The sequence below is a fragment of the Pan troglodytes genome, chromosome 16 (assembly GCF_028858775.2).
Source record: "Pan troglodytes isolate AG18354 chromosome 16, NHGRI_mPanTro3-v2.0_pri, whole genome shotgun sequence".
Lineage (NCBI taxonomy): Eukaryota > Metazoa > Chordata > Mammalia > Primates > Hominidae > Pan > Pan troglodytes.
Window position 1 is genome coordinate 92,744,371 of NC_072414.2, and position 23,909 is coordinate 92,768,279.

The following is a 23,909-nucleotide window of genomic DNA, read 5'->3' on the forward strand; positions in this document are numbered from 1 at the left end:
CCTCAGGAAAATAAGGAGACCCCTCCCCATTGTTGATTACTTGGGGTTACCTACAGAAAGAGATGGACTGAAGGGGCTGAGCCGATCTGAGGATTAAAGCACAGCTTTTGTCAGGAGTTCGTGCCTCCGGTCTTTGTTCCAGCGACCTGAGGAATGGCATGCATCAGAAGCCGCTTCCGTGTCTCAGATGGGGCCTGGGTCAAGTCCTGGGTGCTGATGGAGCGTTTCCCAAATCGCAAAAGGAGAGGAGCTAGACTTACCTCCCCCTCCTGGGAAGTAATGCGCGACAAGAATTTAAACTCTTAAAACGATTAGCAGCAAAGATCTCATGTGCTTTTTTTTAATTATCATTTTTTAATCGAGGTATAATTTATGCATTTAAAAAATCAAATCAATTGCACCCCGGGCTCTGGGATGGAAGGCGGTGTGCGCCTGTGAAGGTCAGAGGCCCAGCGGCGCCAGGGCTCCACAGCGGAGAGCTGCCATGGTCCGGCGCTTTGCTCTCGCCTTCTGCCCCACTGCGTGTGAAGCCCCAGGGCCCCGGGGAAATTCCAGGCCAGCTGGGCCGGGGTGCGCCCGCCGGCTGTCCCCGCTCGGGCAGGGTGGGGCGCAGCGGGCGTCTGTCCTGCTAGCGGGGATCGGGCGGCTGGACCCAAGAGCAGGGCACGTGCGCAGCGACGCGGGGCGGCCCCGCCAGGAGCCCCGACTCGGGCGCGGCGCAGGGCCCGGCGGAGAGCGCGCATTCCGGAGCGCCGCGAGCCGGCCGAAGTTGGGCGAGCGCGCCGTGCGGCGGCTGGGAGTGGGCTGCAGGTGCCGCGGGGAGAGCCCGCCCGACTTCGGGGAGGCAGCGGGGCGCCGTGGCCCCGCGGCTCAGCTCCCTGCCGGGTCGGGTGTCCCAGCCCTGCGACTTCCGGGGCCCGGCGGCACCTCGGGGAGCTCGTCCACAGGCAGCCTCCGGGGCGACAGAGCGCGCGGCGCGGGCGCCGGGACGGTCCGCCGCACGCGGGTAGAGCTGCCGGCGCTCGGGCTCCCGCAGGGGCGGCGGGCGGGGTGGGGTGAGGCGAGGCGGGCCGGCCCCCCTCCCCTCCCCTCTCCTCCCTCCCGCAGCCCGCCCTCCCTTCCTCCGGTCCTGCAGCCAATTAGACGGCCCCCTCGGGTGGGAGGCGTGGGGCGCTGCATAAAGCGGCGGGGAGCTGTCACCCCGGGAGCAGGCTGCGCAGTGCCCGGGCCGAGCCGGTGCGCCGCAGACTAGGGCGCCTCGGGCCAGGGAGCGCGGAGGAGCCATGGCCACCACTAACGGGGCCGTGGAAAACGGGCAGCCGGACAGGAAGCCGCCGGCCCTGCCGCGCCCCATCCGCAACCTGGAGGTCAAGTTCACCAAGGTGAGGTGGGCGCCCCTCCCACCCGACGGCCGCCGGCCTCTGCGCGGGGCAGCCAGCTTCGGGGCGGCGGGGGCGAGGGAGCAGCAGGCCGAGGGTCCGCCGGGCGCTGCCGAGACCCGAGCCTCCCTGCCCGGGCTCGGCCCTCTAGAAACGGCACCTTTCGCGGGACATCTTGGGCGGGATCGCAGGCGGCGGGGCTCGGCGCTGTGAGCCTCGAAGCCGGGAAACCGAGGCCGTCCAGCGCCCGCGCGGTGCCAGGCTGCACGCATCCCTGCGAGGCCCCGACGTGTCCCTGCGCTGCCCGCGTTGATCGCGAGTGGAGGCGCGCGCCGCGTTGACCCGGAGCGCGCTGGTTTTGGGGAGCTCCCTCCCCAAAAACCCCTGGGATGATTTCCAGGGTGGACGAGTCTGGCTTTGAGAGGGTCGGAGGCGCCCGAGAACGCCAAGAGAGAGTCCGGGAGGCAGATGGCGGAGCTGCAGTTGGAAGACTGGGGAAACAGGTCCTCCGAGCAAAGCGCAGCGGGCACCTTCCGTGCTTAGTTTATACCCAGCTCACCAGCAGAACTAGGGGGAGTAGGAAGGTGCTGACTTACTGATGAAACCTCCCCGGAGCCCAGAGGTCCCGGTGTTTACACACAAGGAGCGCGCTCCGGAAGGTCGCAGATCTGGGCCTTTGGGAAGCGGTGGGTCGCAAGGCCGAGCGGCCAGGCTCCGTCGCGCCGCAGAAGCGCACGGTTCTCTGCCTCCTTGCTCTGTGGGCTGGGAGGCTACAGCGTTGGCAGAACGGTGAGATTACCTGCCTGGGGCAGAAAGGAATAAAAGAAGATGGTGAGGCCTCCGAGGCCTCTGAGCTGGGGCTGAGGAGGGCCAAGAGACCCGGGTCCGGAAGCGCGACCCGGTGGAGGACACCCCCAGGCTGTCTGGCGCGCGCGTCTGTCGTGGGCCGGTGCTGGGGCACTTTAGAGGCACAGGCCAGGCCGACAGCCATTGCCTTAACTTTCCCCACCTTTGGCTTCTCTTGATTTTTGCTTTTACCCATAGCCCCCAACTCCAGCTGACACCGCACTTACAGAATTTCCTCATCCGTTTTACTTTAAGAAGTAGCAATTATCTTTCTCAAAGAATTTTAATCAAGCGGAGAAAGTTGCAGGGCACTATGTGTGGCCTTCAGATTTGGGTCTCTTGGCACTTAATTCCCAATGTCGGCTGAGCTTCTGATCACATGACATTTAAATTAACTGTTTTCAGAAGGCTCTGTAATCAGCAAAGACACGTCGCTGTAAACTAAACGCTGGAAATTATTCTTAATGTAGTTTTATTTGTAATATCAGCTTCAGAGTGAAAATTCCAACACGAACTCTGGGAAGAGTGAAAATGGTACCCTAATTCTGTAAGACCCTAACCCGAGGTGCTTGGCTGCTGCTATTGGTGGTTAAGTGGGGAGGTTGTTTGTTTTCTTTTGGTTGTACAGGATTTCAAAATACTATATATAGAAACCAGACAGTAAATGTATTATGGTCCTTTTACTTTTTATGTTTTTGAGTCCTATCAGCAATCTGACCACATACAAAAAGTTTACCTCTTTCTCTATGATTTTTAGGACACTTTTAAAGTGTAGATGTAGCCCTTATGGAGACCTTAGACAATTCACAGAGCAGTGGTTGCCTGTTGTCTTGGTGGGTGCGCAACCTTTGCCAGTTAAAGGGAACCAGTGCAGGAATGAGGCTGAGGGAAGCTGGTGGATCGGCCTGGAGTGCTGGGATCTTGAGTGGTCTCCCAGGCGATAAAGGCCCCAGCTGCCTGACACCGGCTGCTGCCTCCTCACCCGTTGGGGGACTGTGCTGCTGCCTGCTCTGTCCTGGCTCCTGGCCCATCTCTGCAGAGACCTCCCCATAGCAGTTGTGGACCCAGGCAGCTTGTGTGGCTGAGGGTGGCCAACCAGTGCCCTGGCACAGTCCTCAGGGAGCCTGGACTGGAGAGGCGGCCGAGAGTGAGGCCACCAAGAGTGCCTGCCGAGGGAAGGAGCGGGATAAACTGAAGTGCAGGACTGAGGCCCAGAGTGGGTGAGTGGCCCGGCAGGTGGGTGGCCTGGCGGGAGAGCAGACGGTGGAGCATGGGAGCCAGCAGTGGTCTGCTATTTTCCAAAATTGACTCATGGTGCTTCTCGATAATGGAGCACACACCAGCGTTGGTCCATCTGAGCCCTAGCCCCGGCAGTGCCATTTCCTAGGGTGGTCCAACTCTCAGGATGACTTTGTCAAAGCCCCTTCATTTGTCCTCACGTGTTAACATTTCATTCTCCAGGGTCATGCTGTGTGATTCTGGAGAGCTGAGAGCCCCTCCAGGGTCCCCACACAGATCTCAGAGGATAGAAGTCCCTTCTAATTTAGAGGGCCTCTTTCTTTCCTTATAAAATTTCTTCCAGTAGCAGGGATTCTCTTCAAAGTTTTCTGATTTTTAAAACACCGGTTTTTATTATCTCTCTTATGAAAAATAAAATTCCCCCAAATCTCCTTTTCTGAAAACATATTCTTTTTGAGTTTAGCTGAGTGGCCTGTTGTCAGATGGAAGTTACTGGAAATTGGCATCGATAGGATTCACTAGTATGACTGTCATCTTCACCTCTGCCTGAGACACCTTACAGCTCCGTCCTGCTTCCATGTCATTCTGTTCCTTTTGTAAAATGTGAACCAGGTCTACAGCTCAATGTAGCTTAATGCTATACCTCTATAAGGTTTGTTGTATGCTAATCCACAAATCAAAGACAACAATTCCTTCTAGACCCTTTACCCTGATTTGGAGTTCAAAACAATACAGCCAGCATAATCAGTAGACCATATTTATATACCCTTTCCTTATATTTGTTCTTTTGTTTTGTTTTAGTGGAGAGAAAAATCAACAGTAGAAACCACTTACAAGATTACTTACTACTGTAGTGTGGTATAAAGTAAAAGATTTTACAAAATTAAAAACATAGTGATGGGAAAATATGGTTAGAGTCAAACAGTCTGATTTTTTTTTTAAGGTTGCTGGTTACAGATCAATGTCATGAACAAACAGTAATTTTTTTTGGAGGAGCATGCTTGGAGATGAAGTATAGCAGTATAGCAGACATCCGATCATTGTAATCTGTTTTCAGCCCCCTTATTTATATTCTCTTCTGCCACCTTCTCATTTTCCCTCCCCCTTGGAGTTGATACCAGGAAGGACCTAGAATCAGCAATTTTCACTGACAGTCTCTATTATCTAACCCACGAAATTTCATCTTTCTACAAATGGGCCCCTCTTCCTGGCTGCACTTTCCTCCCCACACTAACTTAACTCTTCTTCCCCAGTTATTAATTTCTCGCTGTTACCAAGTGATGACTTGCTGGATGGCAAAAGTGAACTCTTGGATTTAGTTTCAGCTGGAAGAATAAACCTGTAATTGTAGCCTGGCCTTTTCCTGGTGCGCTTCCCTGGGGGCCTGGCCTCACATTGGAGACGCTAAGCTTCCAGAAGCCAGACAGGCAAATCCCAATGGTGACCGATGCTCTCCGTTCTGGATTCCAAACTGGGGGGCAGCTGGTCTCTGCTCACCTGCCCAGCCAGAGTCTGCCTCTTGTGCTTGGTCCCCAACCGACTCAGACCAGGCTTCCTCACCATGAGCTTCAGAGGTTTTTGTGTTTTTTTTTTTGTTTGTTTTTTGTTTTTTAACATTCTATCAACTTTTAAGTTCTGGGGTACATGTGCAGGATGTGCAGGTTTGTTACATAGGTAAACATGTGCCATGGTGGTTTGCTGCATGGATCAACCCATCACCCAGGTATTAAGCCGGAGCTGTGGAGTTTATACAGGAAGCCCAATACAGAGAATGTAACCAAGACTCATGCTTAGGAGATGGCTGCCCTCTCTCATCTGTCATCACTGGGGAGTCAAATGTTTCAAATGAATCAATTTCACAATAATTGAAATTAGCCCTTGAGGGACACAATTCTTCCTTTAAACATTTCAAAAAGAAGCAAAGTAAAGCTATGTATACCACATGCAGATAGATGTAAAAACAGAACCTGATGAACTAATTCTGTACTCAGAAATTACTGACGGCATTTTAATTGAGAGACATGCGTGTCAGCCATTTCTGCCACGGGGGTTTTTCTGATGCTGTGATAGGCTGTGATGAGGAAGCCATTCTAAGTTGGTGTAGCAGGAGTTTGTGTGTCTTCTGGCTGGGCAGCCGGGGACCTCCGTGCTGTCGGAATGTGTTTTGTATATCGTCTGTCATGTCTCTTCCTAGTTTTTTCCAAAAGCCCTCTCTTTTAATGTGACATTAATAAGACAATTAGAACTTAGTGTAAACTAACAGTAAATAGTACATATGTTTCAGTGCATGGACTTCGTATGCTCTTCTTAGTCTGCTCATGATGTCTTTTGTTAAAAAAATTTTCATTCTCATCTGCATTCTGGATCATTGAGGTTCCCAGAAAAGTGATTTCTGTGGGTTATATAAACAGTTATTTGCGACATCTCTTAATGTAACCTGGAAAGTTTCTAACCCAGACATTTAACTTTGTATTTCAACACTGGTTTATTATCAAGCTTCGGAGGTTTTTCTGGTTTTTTTTTTTTTTTGACATTTTATCAACTTTTATTTTAAGTTCTAGGGTACATGTACAGGATGTGCAGGTCTGTTACATAGGTAAACATGTGCCATGGTGGTTTGCTATGAAAATACACATTTTAAGGGGAATGTGCTGGGGAGGGACATGCTGATGTGCATTGGTGAAAACTGAAGGGCGATGGTGAGATCCTCCTCAGAGTGAGCTCCTTGGCAATCAATCTTGCTGAGTGTTGCCACTGAAAGGAGAAAGGGAGTGCTCGGTGCGTCCTTCCCGTTCAGGGGCAGGCGGACTGCTTGGGACTTTTATATATATAAACCTATCGACTCTTCCCCCAAAGTCTATGAGGGTATGAGATTCCATTCACAGCTTCTATTTAACCATTTAACTTAGCCATTCCTCTGTGAATCCATGTTATTGCTGAAGATAATAGTAATAATTTAGAAAAAAATCTCTAAGTGACTTTAGTTTTATTTGACCAAAACATGAATTTCGAGTCTGTCCTGGTTGACCTGTTGGTCATGTGGTCCTGGGACTCTGTTCCCCTCCGGGTCTCATCTATAAGATGTCGAAGGGGAGAGGGAAGCAGCAGAGAGGAAGGTGGACAAGATGGATAAGACGTCACCTAAGGTCCTTAGCATGTTGAAATCATATGATTTTGATCTAAACCTAATTGGTTACACTTCCTTTCCTGGTTAGATATTTATCAACAATGAATGGCACGAATCCAAGAGTGGGAAAAAGTTTGCTACATGTAACCCTTCAACTCGGGAGCAAATATGTGAAGTGGAAGAAGGAGATAAGGTAAATACTTAAAATAAATTTGCTCTAAAGTAATTCGACGATGGACGAGCAAAGGGTAAGGAAACGGTTTGGCTGTAAGACAGAACTGGCCTATCCTAGGGGCAGGGCCTGGGGTGGCTGCGCGAATTGGCATGTGGTTCTCAGACATGTGGCACAGAATGGCATCAATTACCGATGATCCTCTGCAGAGAATCATTCTCCCTTGATAGATGTTTCTCCTACTATGAGGATGACCTCAGCTATCCTCATCATATGGCTAAAGGAAAGGTTTTCTTTTTTCTTTTTTTTTTTTTTTTTTTTTTATCAATTATTTGGACCTGGAGGCATTAAAGAATCTTTCCAGAAAGCATTTCCCGCCGGTGTGTTTCACCAAATGCAGCTTTCTGGCAGAAGACACTTTAGAAAAAAATAGACACTTTGAAGGAAAAAAAAATAGTTGCTACCCGGGTGATGAGGGGATAGTTAACAATGTAACCACCAGATTTCTTTTCTCCTAGAAATTTACATGAGCATGGAAAGCGGTAACCTTTATCACTCTATTTGCAAGTGCGAGGTCTATATCGTAATACAGAAGCTAAGGGACTTCCGAATGTGTCCTTTATACATTGCAAGGCCATCAAATCTATTTTGAATGTCAGTGCAGAGGTAAAGCCCTTCCACTGAGGGCAGGGAGATGTAAATGTTTCCTTAGCTGTTGGAGTGCTGGACTGATGTTCTTAGTCAGCAAACTGATGACGCTGGAAGTGGATGCAGTGAAGGGCGTGTGCAGAGTAGGCTTGGATTTTATCTTGCCCATGAGTTTTTGTGACAGACGTGCAAATGCACACTGGCCTCACCTATACAGACCCCCCTCTGTGTGGCCCCTCATGACAGTTAGGCTCTGCTAACAAAGAAAGTGGCACAGAGGAGCTCATAGAAAAATGTGAGGGCATCGGGGGGAAGCCACGACATGGAATGGGGTGTCCACTAGGAGACTCCCAAGTGCCCCGTACAGGTGCTGGGAGGAGAACGAGACCCTTGCCCTGGGCCTTGATTTCTCCCTTGGTCTGAGTGACTGTTCTGAGCCAGAGGCCACCCCACCCTCTGCAGCTGGAAAGGTCCTGGCCTCCACCCCAGAGCCTGGGACAAGAAATTGAGTGTCCCACATCTCCCCTGCCAAGCTTCTGCTCACCCCCAAGCCAGCTCTGGACACACAGAGACTCGGTAGAGTTACTCCTGCCTGGTGTCCCACATCCACTCCCTGCTGTACCTTCCTAGAAAGAGAGAGGCATGGAGGGGCCTTCGAGATGAATGTGGCCCATTTTCCTGAGAAAAAGAGGCAGTGACACTACTCTAAGTGGCCCTCACTTCTTTCCTTTTAGAAAGAAGGCTCCGTTGTGATTATTCTATCAGTGCACAAAAGATCCAGTTCTGCTCCCATGGGGTGGGTGAGGCTGAAGGGAGAAAAATGGCCTTCATGCTCCTCCCTGTCTGCGAACTGTTCCACGATGGTCAGTTCTGCAATCCAGAAAGGAACGAATTTCCCCATTCTCACTCTTGGACCACAAGTTCCCAGCTGGGATCAAATGCCAGGCAGACACTTCCCACCTGATCTGTGAACAGCAGGCTCGTGTGCGTTCACGCTGAGGCAGCCATTGGAAAGTCTTTCCGTACTTGGGTCCCCGAGAAAAATACTCTTTAGCAAATATTTTTAAATGCTTTTTATAATCAGAAACAAACATTGGTATTTGGCCACTGTAGAAATATTAAGATGTAAAGAAGAAAAAAATCACTTGAACGCTCCCAGCCACTCAAGTGATTGAAAAACATGCTGCTGCTTGCAGCCTGTCTGCCAGTGGGACAATCTGCTGTTCTCTGTAACTGACGGCCGTGGTCCCAAATCGCAGTCACGTCAAAAGATGACATCCAAACTGCAGTCACGTCAAAAGATGACACCCAAACTGCAGTCACATCAAAAGATGACAAACTGCAGTCACGTCAAAAGATGACACCCAAACTGCAGTCACGTCAAAAGATGACACCCAAACTGCAGTCACATCAAAAGATGACACCCAAACTGCAGTCACGTCAAAAGATGACACCCAAACTGCAGTCACGTCAAAAGATGACACCCAAACTGCAGTCACGTCAAAAGATGACACCCAAACTGCAGTCACGTCAAAAGATGACACCCAAACTGCAGTCACGTCAAAAGATGACACCCAAACTGCAGTCACGTCAAAAGATGACACCCAAACTGCAGTCACGTCAAAAGATGACACCCAAACTGCAGTCACGTCAAAAGATGACACCCAAACTGCAGTCACGTCAAAAGATGACACCCAAACTGCAGTCACGTCAAAAGATGACACCCAAACTGCAGTCACGTCAAAAGATGACACCCAAACTGCAGTCACGTCAAAAGATGACACCCAAACTGCAGTCACGTCAAAAGATGACACCCAAACTGCAGTCATGTCAAAAGATGACACCCTCTCTCTGTTGTTCTGGTCGCTCAGCCCGACGTGGACAAGGCTGTGGAGGCTGCACAGGTTGCCTTCCAGAGGGGCTCGCCATGGCGCCGGCTGGATGCCCTGAGTCGTGGGCGGCTGCTGCACCAGCTGGCTGACCTGGTGGAGAGGGACCGCGCCACCTTGGCCGTGAGTACATGCACTTGGGGGCCGGTGGGGCATGAGCCAGCCTCACTGAGGGTCCTGTCCGCCATGGGGTGTGGGAAAAAATATCACGGTCCTGGTTTTGTGTGGTTATGAGTCTGTTCCATCCTCTGAGATACGGCTCTCTGGCAATACTTGCAGGTGTTAATGCCTCTAGACTGAATCCCTTTCATTTTGAAGTCAGACTTTTGTCCTCTGCAGCTCAGCTTCTTGACCAAGTGGTTGTCTGTAGGCAGTTCAGCTACATCAGTGGTCTCAGACTTGGGGCACTCACAGATTGGTGACCATGAGCTGGGCCATATCCTGGTACCACCTGTGTGTTTATGTACTTAACTTTTTTCTTTTTTGTATTAACTTCCTTTTATTAATTTTATTTTATTTATTTTTTTGAGACAGAGTCTCCCTCTGTCACCCAGGCTGGAGTGCAGTGGCGCTATCTCGGCTCACTGCAGCCTCTGCCTCCCAGGTTAAAATGATCCTCTTGCCTCAGCCTCCTGAGTAGCTGGGACTACAGGTGCCTGCCACCATGCCCGGCTAATTTTTATATTTGTAATAGAGACAGGGTTTCATCATGTTGGCCAGGTCTTGAACTCCTGGTCTCGAACTCCTGGCCTCAGGTGATCCTCCGGCCTTGGCCTCCCAAAGTGCTGGGATTACAGATGTGAGCCACTGCACCCAGCCTTAACTCCCTTTTAAACTTAAGTTTTATTTCATCCTAAGAAACAATATTCATGAAATCACAGGTTTGATGTGCTAATTTTATTTTTCTAATACTTACTAAAATAAATGCCACCACTTAACATAGAAAAAATTGTTCCCATGTGACCTAAAATCATTCCTCAATCACCCCTGAACTGGCTAGTAGCGAGCATATGTGGAGCGGTGGTGAGGGCAGGATAGCCTGGTTATAGGAAACCTCAGAGTAGGAAAGACCTGGGTTCAAATCCCCACTCTGCCACTTACTAGCTGTGTGACTTTGGACAAGTTGTGAAACCTCTCTGAGATTTATTTCTTCATGTAAAATGTCACCAATAATGATAACTCAGTGGTGTAAGAATGATCTATTTAAGATTCTAGGCAGAGTCCCTGGCAGGCAGTAAGCACTAAATAGATGATAGCTATCATTAATAATAGCAGTTATCATAATGAGGTCATGTGAAGACCCATTTTCTAACCTCAGCTACATGCACTGCTGGCCAGTAATTTCTAGATACCTTAGGTGGGGATATTGATGCAGCAAAGCCCATGAGATTGAGCTGCCAAGGCATTCATCAGTTGTAAGTCCATTTTTCAGCAGGATCCTAAGACCCTCCTCTGGTCATGAGGGAGTGATCAGAGGACATCTCGGGGCCACGTTGGGCCATGAGGTCCTTTGCATCCTGTCCTTGCCCATCTCAGCCTCTTGTTTTTAAAAGTTGTTCCAAACCTTGAGGCCTGGTTGTAGGGGAGGAGATCTCCTTTCTGGCCTTTGATTTGGAAAAATGGTTTTTCTGATGTCGGGAACAAGCAGTAGGGTAGCCACTGTTTAAAGAAGGGTGTCAGCCAGGACACGGAAATTGCTGTTGCCCCTGAATGTGTTTCTCAGGGTGGAGGAACTCTCAGGCCGTACTCTTGGGTGCATTTCCCTAAGGGTGCATCCACACAGAAACTCGAGCTCCCCTTCCTTCCTTCCCAGTCAGCCCGGCCAGTCCACATGTTCCCCGGGTGAGGGTAGCTCCCTCCCAGGGTAAGCGCTTCTCTCTGAGGAGCCTCTGGTTTCTTCCTGCAACGTAAGCCAGCCTCAACCCTCAAGCTGCCAAACTGGCTTTTTCAAAAACATTTCTGTTTTCACCCGGCATGAGCTCATCGGCCGGCAATGTCCGTGTGGACTAATAGCAGGCTAGAGAGGATGTGCCCTGGGCACCCCCCGCCCTGAACCCTGTCCTGAAGTGTCAGTATCATCTTAGGAGCAGAGGCTGCAAAGCCACCTTCATCTTCAGGCTGCCCCATTGTCCTGGCACGACTGTGTTTTGATAGCAGACAGCTTTGGAGGATCTCAGAATGCAAACCCAGCAAATCACTTCTGCCACTGGCACCTCGCAGCCCACGAGAAATAAGATCCAGCTCTTTGCCACAACATGAAAGGGACAAGAGAATTACTGGCAAACACGGTTTTTAAAACTCCAACCACATCACAGGAGAGCGCCCCTTGCTCTCCACCTCGATATGGTTTCCGAGCATGTTCATGGAGCGTGTTCTGTTGCCGGCTCAGTGGTTTGACAGAGCTGGGTGTTTATTTCTGTGCTCGGTGTCTGGAAACAGATGTGGGGGATCCAGCGGCCCCTGGATGGCTTTCCTTTGCTGGGGCACCCAGGCCCCAACTCTGCTCTTTGGGTGCTCATTTTGGGAGCTCCCAAACAGAAGCCCTCCCTATCCACTCTCCTTTTCACCCCAAGTGCCATTTCTGGGTCCTCTCGTTGTAAGCCCTGCCGTGCTGTTTTCCTGGCACTTCCCGTCATTCTTTAGCATCTGAGGGTTATGATGTGTTAATTTCTCAGGAGGCACATTTTTCTCTTAAAATGTTAAAGGAAATAAACTTAGGAGTGGCTATGGTTTACTCATGATTGAGCCACCGTAACAAGTTGTTTAAAGGATGACTGTTTCAATCTGTAGCGAGCACTTGTACTCACTCACCTGCATAATTTTTTTTTAATAATTTCCCGTCTAAACCTATCATGACCTGGGTCTTGCTCAGAGAAATTCCATAAAACTAACCTGGTAAATTCATGTTGTCACTCCAGTAAGCAAACTTGCTGAAGTTGATAATAAAAACAAATAGCAATGCTGGCTGAATGTTCGCCATGTACCTGGCTTGCTGACCTGTAGGATTTATTATCTCATTTCAGAGATGAGAAACTGAGGCCCAGAGAGGTTAAGTAACCTGTCCTAGGTCACCCAGCCAGAGGTGGTAATCCAGGACTGGAGGCAGAATCTTGGCTCCATGTCTCGCGCTTACCCTCAGTGCTGGATGTTAAAGTCCCCTCTCTTGTTCCATCCCAGAAAAGAGCAAAGAATAAACCCGCAATTCCACTGACAGATATGCAGATACTGTCTGGAATAGGTCAGTCTTAGAGGCCTTTTTGCACTATTTGCAATTGCTAGGTTTCCCCTGGAAAAATGAAAGTTCACGCTTGAGTGAAAATCTATAGGAACCAACACTAGAGTATACTTGATGTCACACTGGCCTGACTCAGTCCCTGAGTGGCAGCTGCTGGGGGCAGAACACACACCCCCCACCTAGACCAGTCTTGTGGTCTTTAGCAACCCAGTGCCCTGTCTGGGTCCCCAGGTGAGGATCGCCAAGCCCTTCTCTGGTGCCTAAAGGGAAGTTGATGATAATCAGTGTAATCATCAGTGTTCTCATGTGAACCCCAATCTAGCACTCGCCATGGGCGGGCACTGTGGTTGGTGCTCCGTGGACACTGACTCCTTTCACTCTAACACTGGCCCTGTGAGGTAGGAACCGTTATTATTCTTATTTTACAGATGAGGAAACTGAGGCAAGGAGAGATTCAGGGACTTACCCAAGGCCCACTTACTTAACTAGGGTTCAGCAGATGTGGTTGCCTCCTATTTAAAGGGGGCTTGGCTCATTCCTGAAGCAAAGGGGAGCTGGGGTAGCCCGAGCATCTGGAGTGGCTGCCCTGCAGTCTTTCCAGACACACCTGTCCAGGAGCTGCCTCTAAAGGCCAGTCGCTGTGCTGGCCAGAAGTAGATGCCCCCAGTTCAGCTGCTGCCTTACTGGGTGGCCTTGGCCAAGTCACTGGGCCGTTAGTGTCCATGCCTGCACCTTGAAGTGGGAATGCAGTCATGGAGCTCAAAGGGTGAGACATCGGGGAGTACGCTGGGGTTACAGCCCTGGATCTGAGGAGGGGCCTTCTTCCTTTTTCAATCACCATCTCACTCCACTGACTCTTCCACAAGAATCCAGCCCTGGGCTATGTGTCAGGGCGGCCACTTCCTGCAGAGGCGGATGACTGGCGGTTTCAGCGCTGGGCTCAACTGGGGCCACTTGTCTGAGGGACAAAGGGGTTCTCTTCCACCCCGGCTGGAAATAGAAAAGAATCCCTGCCATTGAGTGGCTGCACACTCGCCCTGGGTAATCACCTCCCTCACCAGCAGGGCAGTCTGCTCCCTTCCGACTCTGCATCCGGCCGGGCTCTGCAGTGCAGGAGGGAAGGATTGCATCTTTGTGCTGGGGGCGCGACCCTTCTCTGCTCAGTCACTTTCCACAGCCACGCTGGCCAGCCTGGCCGAGAAGGAAGAGCCTACATCTTCCCTTTCTCTTTTGTTCGAGGAGGGCAGCTCCCACTGCAGCCACCCCAGAGCCAGCTAACCTTCAGAGAGCTTCCTGGGAACGCACAAGCACACACGACTGGCCACACAGCAGAGGCCACTGTGCTACAGATGGAAGATCAGATGCCAGTGTGCGTTCCTTCCCAGCACAGCTTTAAATCCGCCTGGCCTCCGAGGCGCCCTTCAAAGAGGGTGCATGTCTATGTTTTGGCCCACCACCCTGCAGCCCACTCTAGGTGTTTTGAAATAAAAGCAATCCTCACACTCAGAGACAGGCCTCGCTTTACATTTGGTGTCATGCGTTCTGAAGAGGTGCATCTGACTGTGAGGTCTACAGAGCAGCAATGTCCTAGGACTGTGTTCTCTCCCCAACTTCCATCTTTAACAGCCTGACAGTGCAAAAGAAAAGCAAGCCATGTCCGAAACAGACATCATCTTGTTATTGCAGGCCCTGGAGACGATGGATACAGGGAAGCCATTTCTTCATGCTTTTTTCATCGACCTGGAGGGCTGTATTAGAACCCTCAGATACTTTGCAGGGTGGGCAGACAAAATCCAGGGCAAGACCATCCCCACAGGTGAGAAAGGTGGATTATAGCTTCATTTGGGATCCCTTTGGGGCTATATCTTTTCATTCATCCAGAGCCCCTCCCGACTGTTTCCCTAAGGCACCATTCCCAACCCCACTCCCTCTCCAAATGGTACTGCCAATTCTTCTTCTAAGAACTTCACTTTTAAAGTTGAGGTCAAATCACTTCTCTGTATAATAGACAAGACTTGAATCTGGCACCCTTGTTGGTTTCTTTCTTGTCTTTTTACTACTTGAAGTTCCTAACCTGGATTAAGTGAGTGTGTCCTTCCCCACCATGTAACCCTCTTCCAGATGACAACGTCGTGTGCTTCACCAGGCATGAGCCCATTGGTGTCTGTGGGGCCATCACTCCAGTAAGTATGGCAGCCTTTCTCAGTAGATTCTATGTAGATCCCGCCCCACTGCCCTGTGTCCTTTGGAATCAATTTCTGGTGTGTTTTTATCTGATTGCACCAGCGTTGAACAAGCATTTTCTTCGTGGCATGGAACTCCACGCCTGGGGGCTCTTGAGATGGATTAGACCCCATTTCTGCTCTCCTAAGACCGGCTTTAGGCATGCCACAGAAAGCACTGTGGTTCCCAGCCAGAGTGGTCGGGAATGGCCAGCATTCCCAGGAAGGTGGTCTCTTAGCTGGGCCTTAAAGATAAGAAAGACTTGTTCAACAAGGAAAAGGATTTTCCAAGGAGTGGGAATGGCCTAGGCAAAAGTGTAGAGGTGGCTGGGCTACTTGGAAGAGAATAGCAGGAAAGCTGGTGGGGCTAGAGCTCAGGCAGGAGCAAAAGTGAGGAAAAGGGTGAGCACACGTGGCAGGTGGTGTGGGCCAGCTTCCAGCAGCTTTGGCTGCTAAGGGGCCGGGACTTTATTCACTGGGCGGTGGGGATGCTTATAGGTGCCCAAGAAATGCAACAATGCTGCCTGTCTGTTTGGGAAGACTCTGGCCATTGCAACAACAGCCAGGCAGGAAGCTGAAGAGCCAGGTGGCAACATGAAGTGAGGGTTCAAAAAGTGCCCATGGAGGCAGGGAGGAGCACACGTCTTCAGCAGATGTTTTAGAGGGAGAGGTAGAACACATGCAATAGCATCCTCTTTGCAAAGGCTGCCTATTAGTACCACCCAGAATGCAGTTTACGAAGTGCTGTGCAGGATTGCAGTTCTGATCATTGCACACTCCTATGTTACCCCATATATCCCAAATCCAGACCATGAAAAGCACGTGTCCTCCACAAAGGCATCGTTGGGCACATGGGACAGGGTAGGAGGGTGGATCTGGGCCCCCAAAGCCCCTGTGCTCTGTCGCAGTGGAACTTCCCCCTGCTGATGCTGGTGTGGAAGCTGGCACCCGCCCTCTGCTGTGGGAACACCATGGTCCTGAAGCCTGCGGAGCAGACACCTCTCACCGCCCTTTATCTCGGCTCTCTGATCAAAGAGGTGAGACATCCAAAAAGAAAATATCACATGTTCTTGGTAACATTCCCACTCCTAGGAACCAGGCCACCGTCACGAGATGGGACAGTGGCAGACTGCTGGCAATCGAGTGGGAAGGGAATGACTCCCAGTGTTTTGCTTGGCGACTGCACGTTCTTTCTCCTGCTTGTGGCCACTGAGCTGGAGAAACTCCATTCCTCCCAGTGGTCCTAATGAGAATGCTTAACTCTTATTATGGGCTCAAACCTATGGTTGAGGACCCAGTGGTTTGTCTAGAGAATTTTCAGGGGGGGTCAACCAAGAGGGAGCCAAATATTTGGGAGGTTCTCTGGGATTTGCATTCTCAGTTTATGAAATGGTCCATTTTTCTCTGGAGAGGTGGCCTCACCACCTCTAGCTGGGCGGCTGCAGCAGTCCGTGTGCCGGGTCCCTGCTAATCAGTGCCCTCTGCTCTGAATGCAGTCTCTTCTCCCTCAGGCAGCCAGAACTTAGGGAAACAGAGGCTCAATGGGACGCCTCCTTCCAGACATACCTTTAGTCATTCCATCCCCAGGTTGTATGGAGCAAAGATTTAGAGAAAGCAACAGGAAGCAAAGAGGGACAGAAGAAAAGATCCATTCCTTTCTCTTCTTAGTCGGGCTGATATGACCGGCAGGCAGGTCCATGGTTGCTTAGAAGCAAAGTGGGAACAGCTGGTGATGAGCCAATTTTCCACTTTCCTTTGGTGATGTGGGGCATAATTAAGTCACACTGGTGAGACTTAGGAATGTGAAAATCCCAACTGTTAAGAAACAGTGCCTAAAAATCTAAAGACTCAAGCACCGTGCCTAAAATCTTGACTTTCTGAAATAATGTGTTCCAAGTAGGACTCAGCACAGGTGGGGAAGAGCATCCTCCACCTGGTTTGTTTTGTGTTCTCGCCTGATAAAGAGGCTTAGTATATGAAAAACACGAGGCATGAACGTGAACGAGGTGGCAGTCCCTGCCTTCCAGAAGGGCTTGCTCCAGGTGAGACCCAGGTTGAACAAGCAAAGAACTTTAAGGGAGTGATACCCTGTCACCATTTGGAATAATAACGGGTCTGATTAAAAAATGAAAACTGGGCTCACACCTGTAATCCCAGGACTTTGGGAGGCCGAGGTGGGTGGATCACGAGGTCAGGAGATCGAGACCATCCTGGCTAACACAGTGAAACCCCATCTCTACTTAAAAAAAAAAAAAAATTAGCCAGGCGTGGTGGCGGGCACCTGTAGTCCCAGCTACTCGGGAGGCTGAGACAGGAGAATGGCGTGAACCTGGGAGGCAGAGCTTACAGTGAGCCACGATCGCGCCACTACACTCTAGCTGGGGCAACACAGCAAGACTCCATCTCAAAAAAAAAAAAAGAAGAAAAGACAAAACTGAAGCTCTCGGCAGATATTTTGCAGGTGCCTCTGATCCTGGGCAGGGCATTCTGATCAAGCTACCCCTCTCCCCCTCACACACACACACACTCCCTCACACACACACACACTCCCTCACACACACACACACACTCTCCCTCACACACACACACACACACACACTCTCCCTCACACACACACACACACACACACCCCCACACACACACTCCCCCTCACACACACACACACACTCTCCCTCACACACACACACACTCTCCCTCACACACACACACACTCTCCCTCACACACACACACCCCCCACATGGAAAGGTGCTGTGCTACAGGCGGGCCATGGCCACCTTGAAGCATAACCACACATTTGCACTGCATATCACTTTGGGATGGGGTCCCCCCCAGAAGGAGAAGTCGGCATCTCCCCTTGCCCAGCCTGCACACTGGGCTGGCAGCAGGGGATGAGAAGCCCAGGTCAGCTCCCAGGGTGCCCACGGTCAACTGCTTCTGGGTCCTGGGTAAATCCAGCCCAGCCCAGGCTTCCCTGTGGGGATGTGAGGCAGCCACGGCTCTCTCGGCCCAAATGTGGATCCGTGGTGGATGAAGTCCGTTCTTCTTCAAGTGCTATCTTGATTTCTTCCCAGGCCGGGTTCCCTCCAGGAGTGGTGAACATCGTGCCAGGATTCGGGCCCACAGTGGGAGCAGCAATTTCTTCTCACCCTCAGATCAACAAGATCGCCTTCACCGGCTCCACAGAGGTAACCCTCCTCACAGGGTGCTGGGGAAAGTGAAAGGGGCGCGTTATTTGACACCCATGAGCTTTTCCTTTGACAGGCTTTAATATGATTTGTTTTTCTTCTAAATTTGACCATATTTTAGTACATAACAACCAGTTAAAAAAGTCACTGGTCTAGTTTCCAAACTAAATAAATATCTAATAGAACTCAGAAGCCTTAGAAGAAAAGATTGAGAGATAAGATAAAGTAGAAATGTAAAATATTCATCTGTCAAACAACACCATAATTAAGATTAAGAGATAAATAACAAGCTCAGAGAAAAATAGTCGTGATGCATGCAGTGCTCCAAGAATTTGTATCCATCATATGTAAAGTGCTCCTACAAATCAATGGAAAAAAAAACCAAACTGAACGGTAGAAAAATGGGCAGTTCAGAGAATAGAAATACTACATGCCCATTAAGCTTAAACTAGTTTGCTGGTAATCAGGAAAATGCAAATTCAAACAAAATCAGACTTTCCTTTTGCCTGCCGGATTGCTAAAAACTGAAATGATACTGCTGAGAATATGGGGAAGCAGGTGCTCAGCGACACTTGCCCTAAGATGCACAGTGTTTTCGTAGCACTCATCCAACATTTAAAAGTGAAAAACTTTTCGATTCAGAAGCTCCATTTCAAAACAAGAAAAAACTACTTAGAGAAATTTTCTCATGAGGCTTCAGGGACATACTTTCGAAGATGTTATATTCATTCTCTGAAATGTTTTACAGCCGTTACAACAAGGACAGTTGTCCACGATCTATTGTTGAAGCACAAAACAGCAAACGGTAGAAAATTACCCATAATATTTTCCCATTCGTAGAAGTGTGTGCTTGTAGAAGTAGAAATTATCTGGAAGGATTCCCAAGAAATCCTTACTGATGGCCAGCTATGGGGTGGGCTCGGGGCAGAGCGGGAGGGAAGCTGAAGGCTTTCTCCCTGTAATTTACATACATCTCCATGTGGAATTACTTTTAGTGAGAAAGTATTTCTTCTGTACTTAAAAAAGAAAAAAACACCCGCTGCAATCAGTGTCCCCATCCCCCTCCTTAGTTAGTCCAGCCCTGGTGGATGCTGTTACTCTCCTTGGGGACAGACACCGCCCTGTGGATGGATTCCAGACCTCATTCAGCCATCACCCATGAGCTTGCTGATGTTTAAAATGCACTCACACCTTAGCATTGGAGAAAACAGTCCCAGACCCGGAAGAGCCCAGGCCGCGGCTTGCTAGCTTCTGGCTCTAGGCCTCCGTGTCTGCACTGGTCTCTGAGGATCTTCCCAGCTCTGAAGTTCGTGGTGCTGGGCTTTACTTGTTGCCCTAGAGAAGTCACCAAGTCACGCTGGGCCAGCCCTCCACTCCAGGGGTACGGTGGGCCATGGGAGAGACCCCGTGGGGGCCTTGAGCATGACTGGTGAGCCAGCCCTCCCCTCCAGGGGTACGGTGGGCCATGGGAGAGACCCCGGGGGGGCCTTGAGCATGACTGGTGAGCCAGCCCTCCCCTCCAGGGGTACGGTGGGCAATGGGAGAGACCCCGTGGGGGCCTTGAGCATGACTGGTGAGTGGCTTTTCTGCTCATAGCGCACCCCTTCACTCCCTGCCTGTCTGCGGCAGCCTCAGTCTTAGAGTGTGTTTCCAGAGAATCGGCTCCTTCTCATCCTGAAGGCTGGCTGCCCTCGCTGCTTCTCTAACACTTGGAGGTTCCCTCAGATCACACCAAAGAGCCACACAGAACCACCTCCCTACCGGGCTGTTGGAATTTCAGCTGTTTCTAGTGAGAGGTAGAAGAGTCACCCTGCGGTCCCTGAAGCCCTTTACCAGACTGGCTGGACCAGCCTGCTGGGCTCAGAAGGACGGGCACCAGGACAGGTTAGCGGGTGGCAGCCCTGTTCCCAGCCAGCTGTGTGGGCTCCCAGAGGCTCTAACTCACACCTGTAAGTGGAGCGGCTCAGACCAAGGATCCCAGGATGTCATGGTCTGGCATGGGAGGAGATGCTGGCAGAGGCCAGGAGAGTGAAGGGACGGCATCGGGGCCTGGAGCGCCTGGGCCGAGAGCCAGGTGGTGGCACTGCCACCCGGGCTTGATCAGAATGTTCGCTGATGTTTACACCTGGGCCAAGTTCAGCAACATCCAAGGTAAATTGTGATCTGTGTTCTGTCCTGGAGGTTGGAAAACTGGTTAAAGAAGCTGCGTCCCGGAGCAATCTGAAGCGGGTGACGCTGGAGCTGGGGGGGAAGAACCCCTGCATCGTGTGTGCAGATGCTGACTGTGAGTCTCTGCCCTCCTGGGCTTTTCTGGGGCTTCAGGGCATCCATCTATCTCTCCCCACTTCCTGGCCTGAATTCAAAACCAACTGAGAGTAAGATGCATGCACACACAGTGGGGACGCTTCCACCGTGGGCATCCTGCCCACAGTCAGCCAGCCGCAGACAGGCAGGTGGACATCAAAATGCCAGCTTTACTTCTAGCAGAAAGCTGCCTTCTACTGCCAAAACGACATGGCTTGAGTGGCACCTGAGAGGCTGCCTGTTTCTGCGCCTTAACATTAAGTTTACCTGCCTGTTCCTGCAGAGCTGGGGTCATGAGGAGCAGGTCTGGCTTCTCCTCCGGAGCTCCCTGGGAGGAGTGGGGAGGGCAGGTGCTGCCCACTCCCAGTCATTCATTCTTCTCCCCTCCAAGTCACATTTCCTATCATATGTTTTAAGATCCCTGAAGAGTGGAGATGCTCTTTCCTTGTGTCTCAGACCTGATAAATCAGAGGAGGGCAGTAGCAACTGATCCTTCAAATTACCCTCTTTGCCTGGTTCTAGGCCTGCACCCCTGCCCTGGGAAAGCAACCTGCCCAGCAGTTTGAGGATAGCTTGTGTCTTGACAGAGCCAAATGACACGACGTTAAAATATATGCTATTGTTGGCTGCCATGTCCACAAGAGGGAAGGAAGGGCTGGCTGGGCATTCATTCACCTGCTGACAGGGTCAGCTATCAAAAGGTGTGACTTCCCAAGTGCCTTGAAACACCTTTGCCTTAAAGAATAGCCTCCCCGACCTGTCCACGGGTGCCAGAAATTCCTGTCGTGGAGAACAAAGCCTTTCACTTCACACTCAGATAAGGTTGGAGTTGCAAATATCCCCAAGAAAAATGACCCTGGCACAATTTCTTACTAAGGTGTAAATGACTGATATCAGTTCCTTTCTGGCAGCTGGCTTTCACAATGGGAGAAAGGACAGGAGGAGGACACAGGCTCTCAGGAAGGAAAGGGGAGCTGGGTGTGAAGATGGACTTTCCATTTCTTGCCTGGGTCAGCGTTCCCTTGTGGAAGCACCATTAGTGCTATGAATAGCCAGTGGTTTTTGGAGCCACATGGAGCATTTCTGGCACTGCGACTCGCATTTGGAGTCCCAAACAGCCAGGACTCCTGTTCTGCTTTCCTGTGCCACCGTATCTGGATCCTCCACCGGCACTGAAGTTCATCTTCCTCCTCTTGGGGAGGAATACTGCAGCTAAAGCACGGGACTAATTGTGTTTGGGGCTCGGTTTTACTTACGAGGGTCATAAAGACATGCTGTGTAGCCACCTCCTTCTCCTCATCAGGGCAGTGCCAGGCCACAAATTACATCCTGACATAACCAGCATCCCAGGCAAGACATCAAGGGTAACAAGCCACCATTCCCCTGCCCCTTCGCCTCACCCCTAGCTCCGTCAGGAGCAGGAAATGAGGAGGGGCAGTTCCAAGTTGGGACCTGGCCCAGCCAGCTGCAGGGGTCAAGGGTGCAGAGAGGTACCCCCAAACCTTATGGTGCTGTCCTGCTGCCACTGAAACTTGCACAAATGACTCAGCTAGATAGGAGCAGCCTCCTTCTCAAAGCCAAGGGCAAAGTCCCTTGGAGCAGCCCCTGTGGAATTGGAACGGATCACCTTCCAATGCCCAGAGCCGCTGCCAGCCTCTATGCAAAGGAAAGCTGCATTTCTTAAGCAAGCAATAGTGCGGGGGTTGGTGGTGATGAAACCAGCCAGGGGTTGAACACTAGAAACCCCTCTGTAGATGTAAATGACATCCCAATACCATTCTTATCCACTAAGCGTGTCCCCCAAGATAACACCCTCTGGCTCGGTTTGAATAACTGGTTTTAGTTCAATGTCAGCTCTGCAACTTAGAGTCAGCCCTTCTGAGTCACACACATGATGTTGTCTTACTTAATAAGACCCTTCTTTTACTCAAGGTGGAACATTTTGGCTTCTTTAGAAGTTCTCGCCAGTGGGCCTACATCAATAATTACCAAAGTTTATTCTATAAAACATTAGTCCTCTAGAAAAAGGGGAGGGGAGGGGAGTCCTCTAGAAAAAGGCAAGTGAAATGGGGAGTGCCGTGACTCTCTGGGCTTATTAGCATATTAAAGGTACTGAGAAGTCCTGCAGTCAGGGAATTGATTTAACCCCAAACTTGGTGGACCCCCAGATCCTTTCTGCCTTCCTCTCTATTTGGGAAAGTCTGCAAACAAAATTAATTTCTGAAATGCAGCCATCCTGGGGCCTGTTTTCTTGTGTGGGCAATTAGAATTGCAGCTGTCACCAGTCCTGCTTTAACGACTTAATCGCTTCCTCTCGCTCCGCCCGCCTCCCTCGCCCCTCCCCCTCCAGTGGACTTGGCAGTGGAGTGTGCCCATCAGGGAGTATTCTTCAACCAAGGCCAGTGTTGCACGGCAGCCTCCAGGGTGTTCGTGGAGGAGCAGGTCTACTCTGAGTTTGTCAGGCGGAGCGTGGAGTATGCCAAGAAACGGCCCGTGGGAGACCCCTTCGATGTCAAAACAGAACAGGGGCCTCAGGTAATCCCCCTGGTGTGTCTGAACCCATGGTGCTTGTCTAGGGGCTGAAGCAGGCAGTCCCATGGCAACCGCCTACAGGGTCCCTCTCCGCAGAAGGAATGCTGACCTGTCCTGCCCAGGAGGCTTTCTTTCCTTTAGAAACTGATCAGCAACACAATCCTGTCAGGTCCCGGGGGCTCACGAAAGGGGGCAGGACACACTGAGGCATGGGAGGAGGGCGCTGTTCCCAGGGCAGAAGGCCATCTGCCTGAACCCTCCACTCTTCAGGATGACCTCCCTACAGAAAAGGGGCTGTAGGCTGGCTGAAGGCAGCAGAGTGCAGGCAGCGTGTGGCCTGGAGTCTCAGTCGCAGCCCGAGGCCCTCGAGCCCACGTGGGTTACAGGACAAGGTGAACCATCAGAAATCAAACAATCCCAGACGGAGAGAGCCTGGGGCAGGAGAATGTATCTCCAGGCAGTAGGAACATGTCTCTGGAGGATGAGTTTGGGAAGCCAAGGACAGGATGAAAATGATCATAACCACGAGATTTAATATCCTCTTTAAAACGGCACATCCTGTATCACTTTCTTACTAATTATGAAGTGAAGCAGATGGATAAATATTTAAAAGAGGGCAGCCTGACCATCCCATGCATTATTGAAATGGAGCTCAACAGTCACTCACTTTGCTTTTAGCCAAAGTCCTGCCCCAGCCATGAAATTTCAAGTCACATGTCCCTGACTTACCCAGTTGTGTCTATCCCGGGAGGCTGCCACTTCCCCTACTGTGACAGCACTGCATGTTTACAGGGGAGGCTGCTGTGGATCTGAGCTCAGATTTGGCCCTGGGTTTTATGAAAGTCACAAAAATCCTTCCATGCCTCAGTTTCCTCATCTGGAGAATGGGAGTAATCAATGAATATTATGAGAATTTCATGGCACCTAGGAAGTATTCAATTACGGGCACGTTTTATTTTTAAACAGGAGGAAGCTTTAAATGACAGGTTCTCCAGTCTAGGTGGCAGTGAGTGTCTGTGCATGACATCAGGCTGTCCTGTGGGGATGCCCTGGCTGGGGAAGAAGGGAGGGCCTCGTGGAGGACGGGTGCATTTCTGGCCATCAGTGCCCACCCTCCACTGGCCCCAGTC

At 50.7% G+C, this 23,909-nt stretch overlaps 1 protein-coding gene across 1 annotated transcript in view; it reads left to right on the forward strand.

Annotated features, from left to right (window-relative positions):
* Positions 1-1,117: 1,117 nt before the first annotated feature.
* Positions 1,118-23,909, forward strand: part of ALDH1A3 (aldehyde dehydrogenase 1 family member A3) — a 37,227-nt gene continuing 14,435 nt past the window's right edge. The window contains exons 1-9 of the mRNA XM_001142882.7: positions 1,118-1,382; positions 6,680-6,784; positions 9,283-9,423; positions 14,222-14,351; positions 14,657-14,718; positions 15,666-15,794; positions 17,830-17,943; positions 20,125-20,227; positions 22,598-22,782. Of these exons, the coding sequence (XP_001142882.1) occupies positions 1,284-1,382; positions 6,680-6,784; positions 9,283-9,423; positions 14,222-14,351; positions 14,657-14,718; positions 15,666-15,794; positions 17,830-17,943; positions 20,125-20,227; positions 22,598-22,782 (1,068 nt within the window). The 5' untranslated portion in view covers positions 1,118-1,283. The remainder of the gene's footprint in view (positions 1,383-6,679; positions 6,785-9,282; positions 9,424-14,221; positions 14,352-14,656; positions 14,719-15,665; positions 15,795-17,829; positions 17,944-20,124; positions 20,228-22,597; positions 22,783-23,909) is intronic.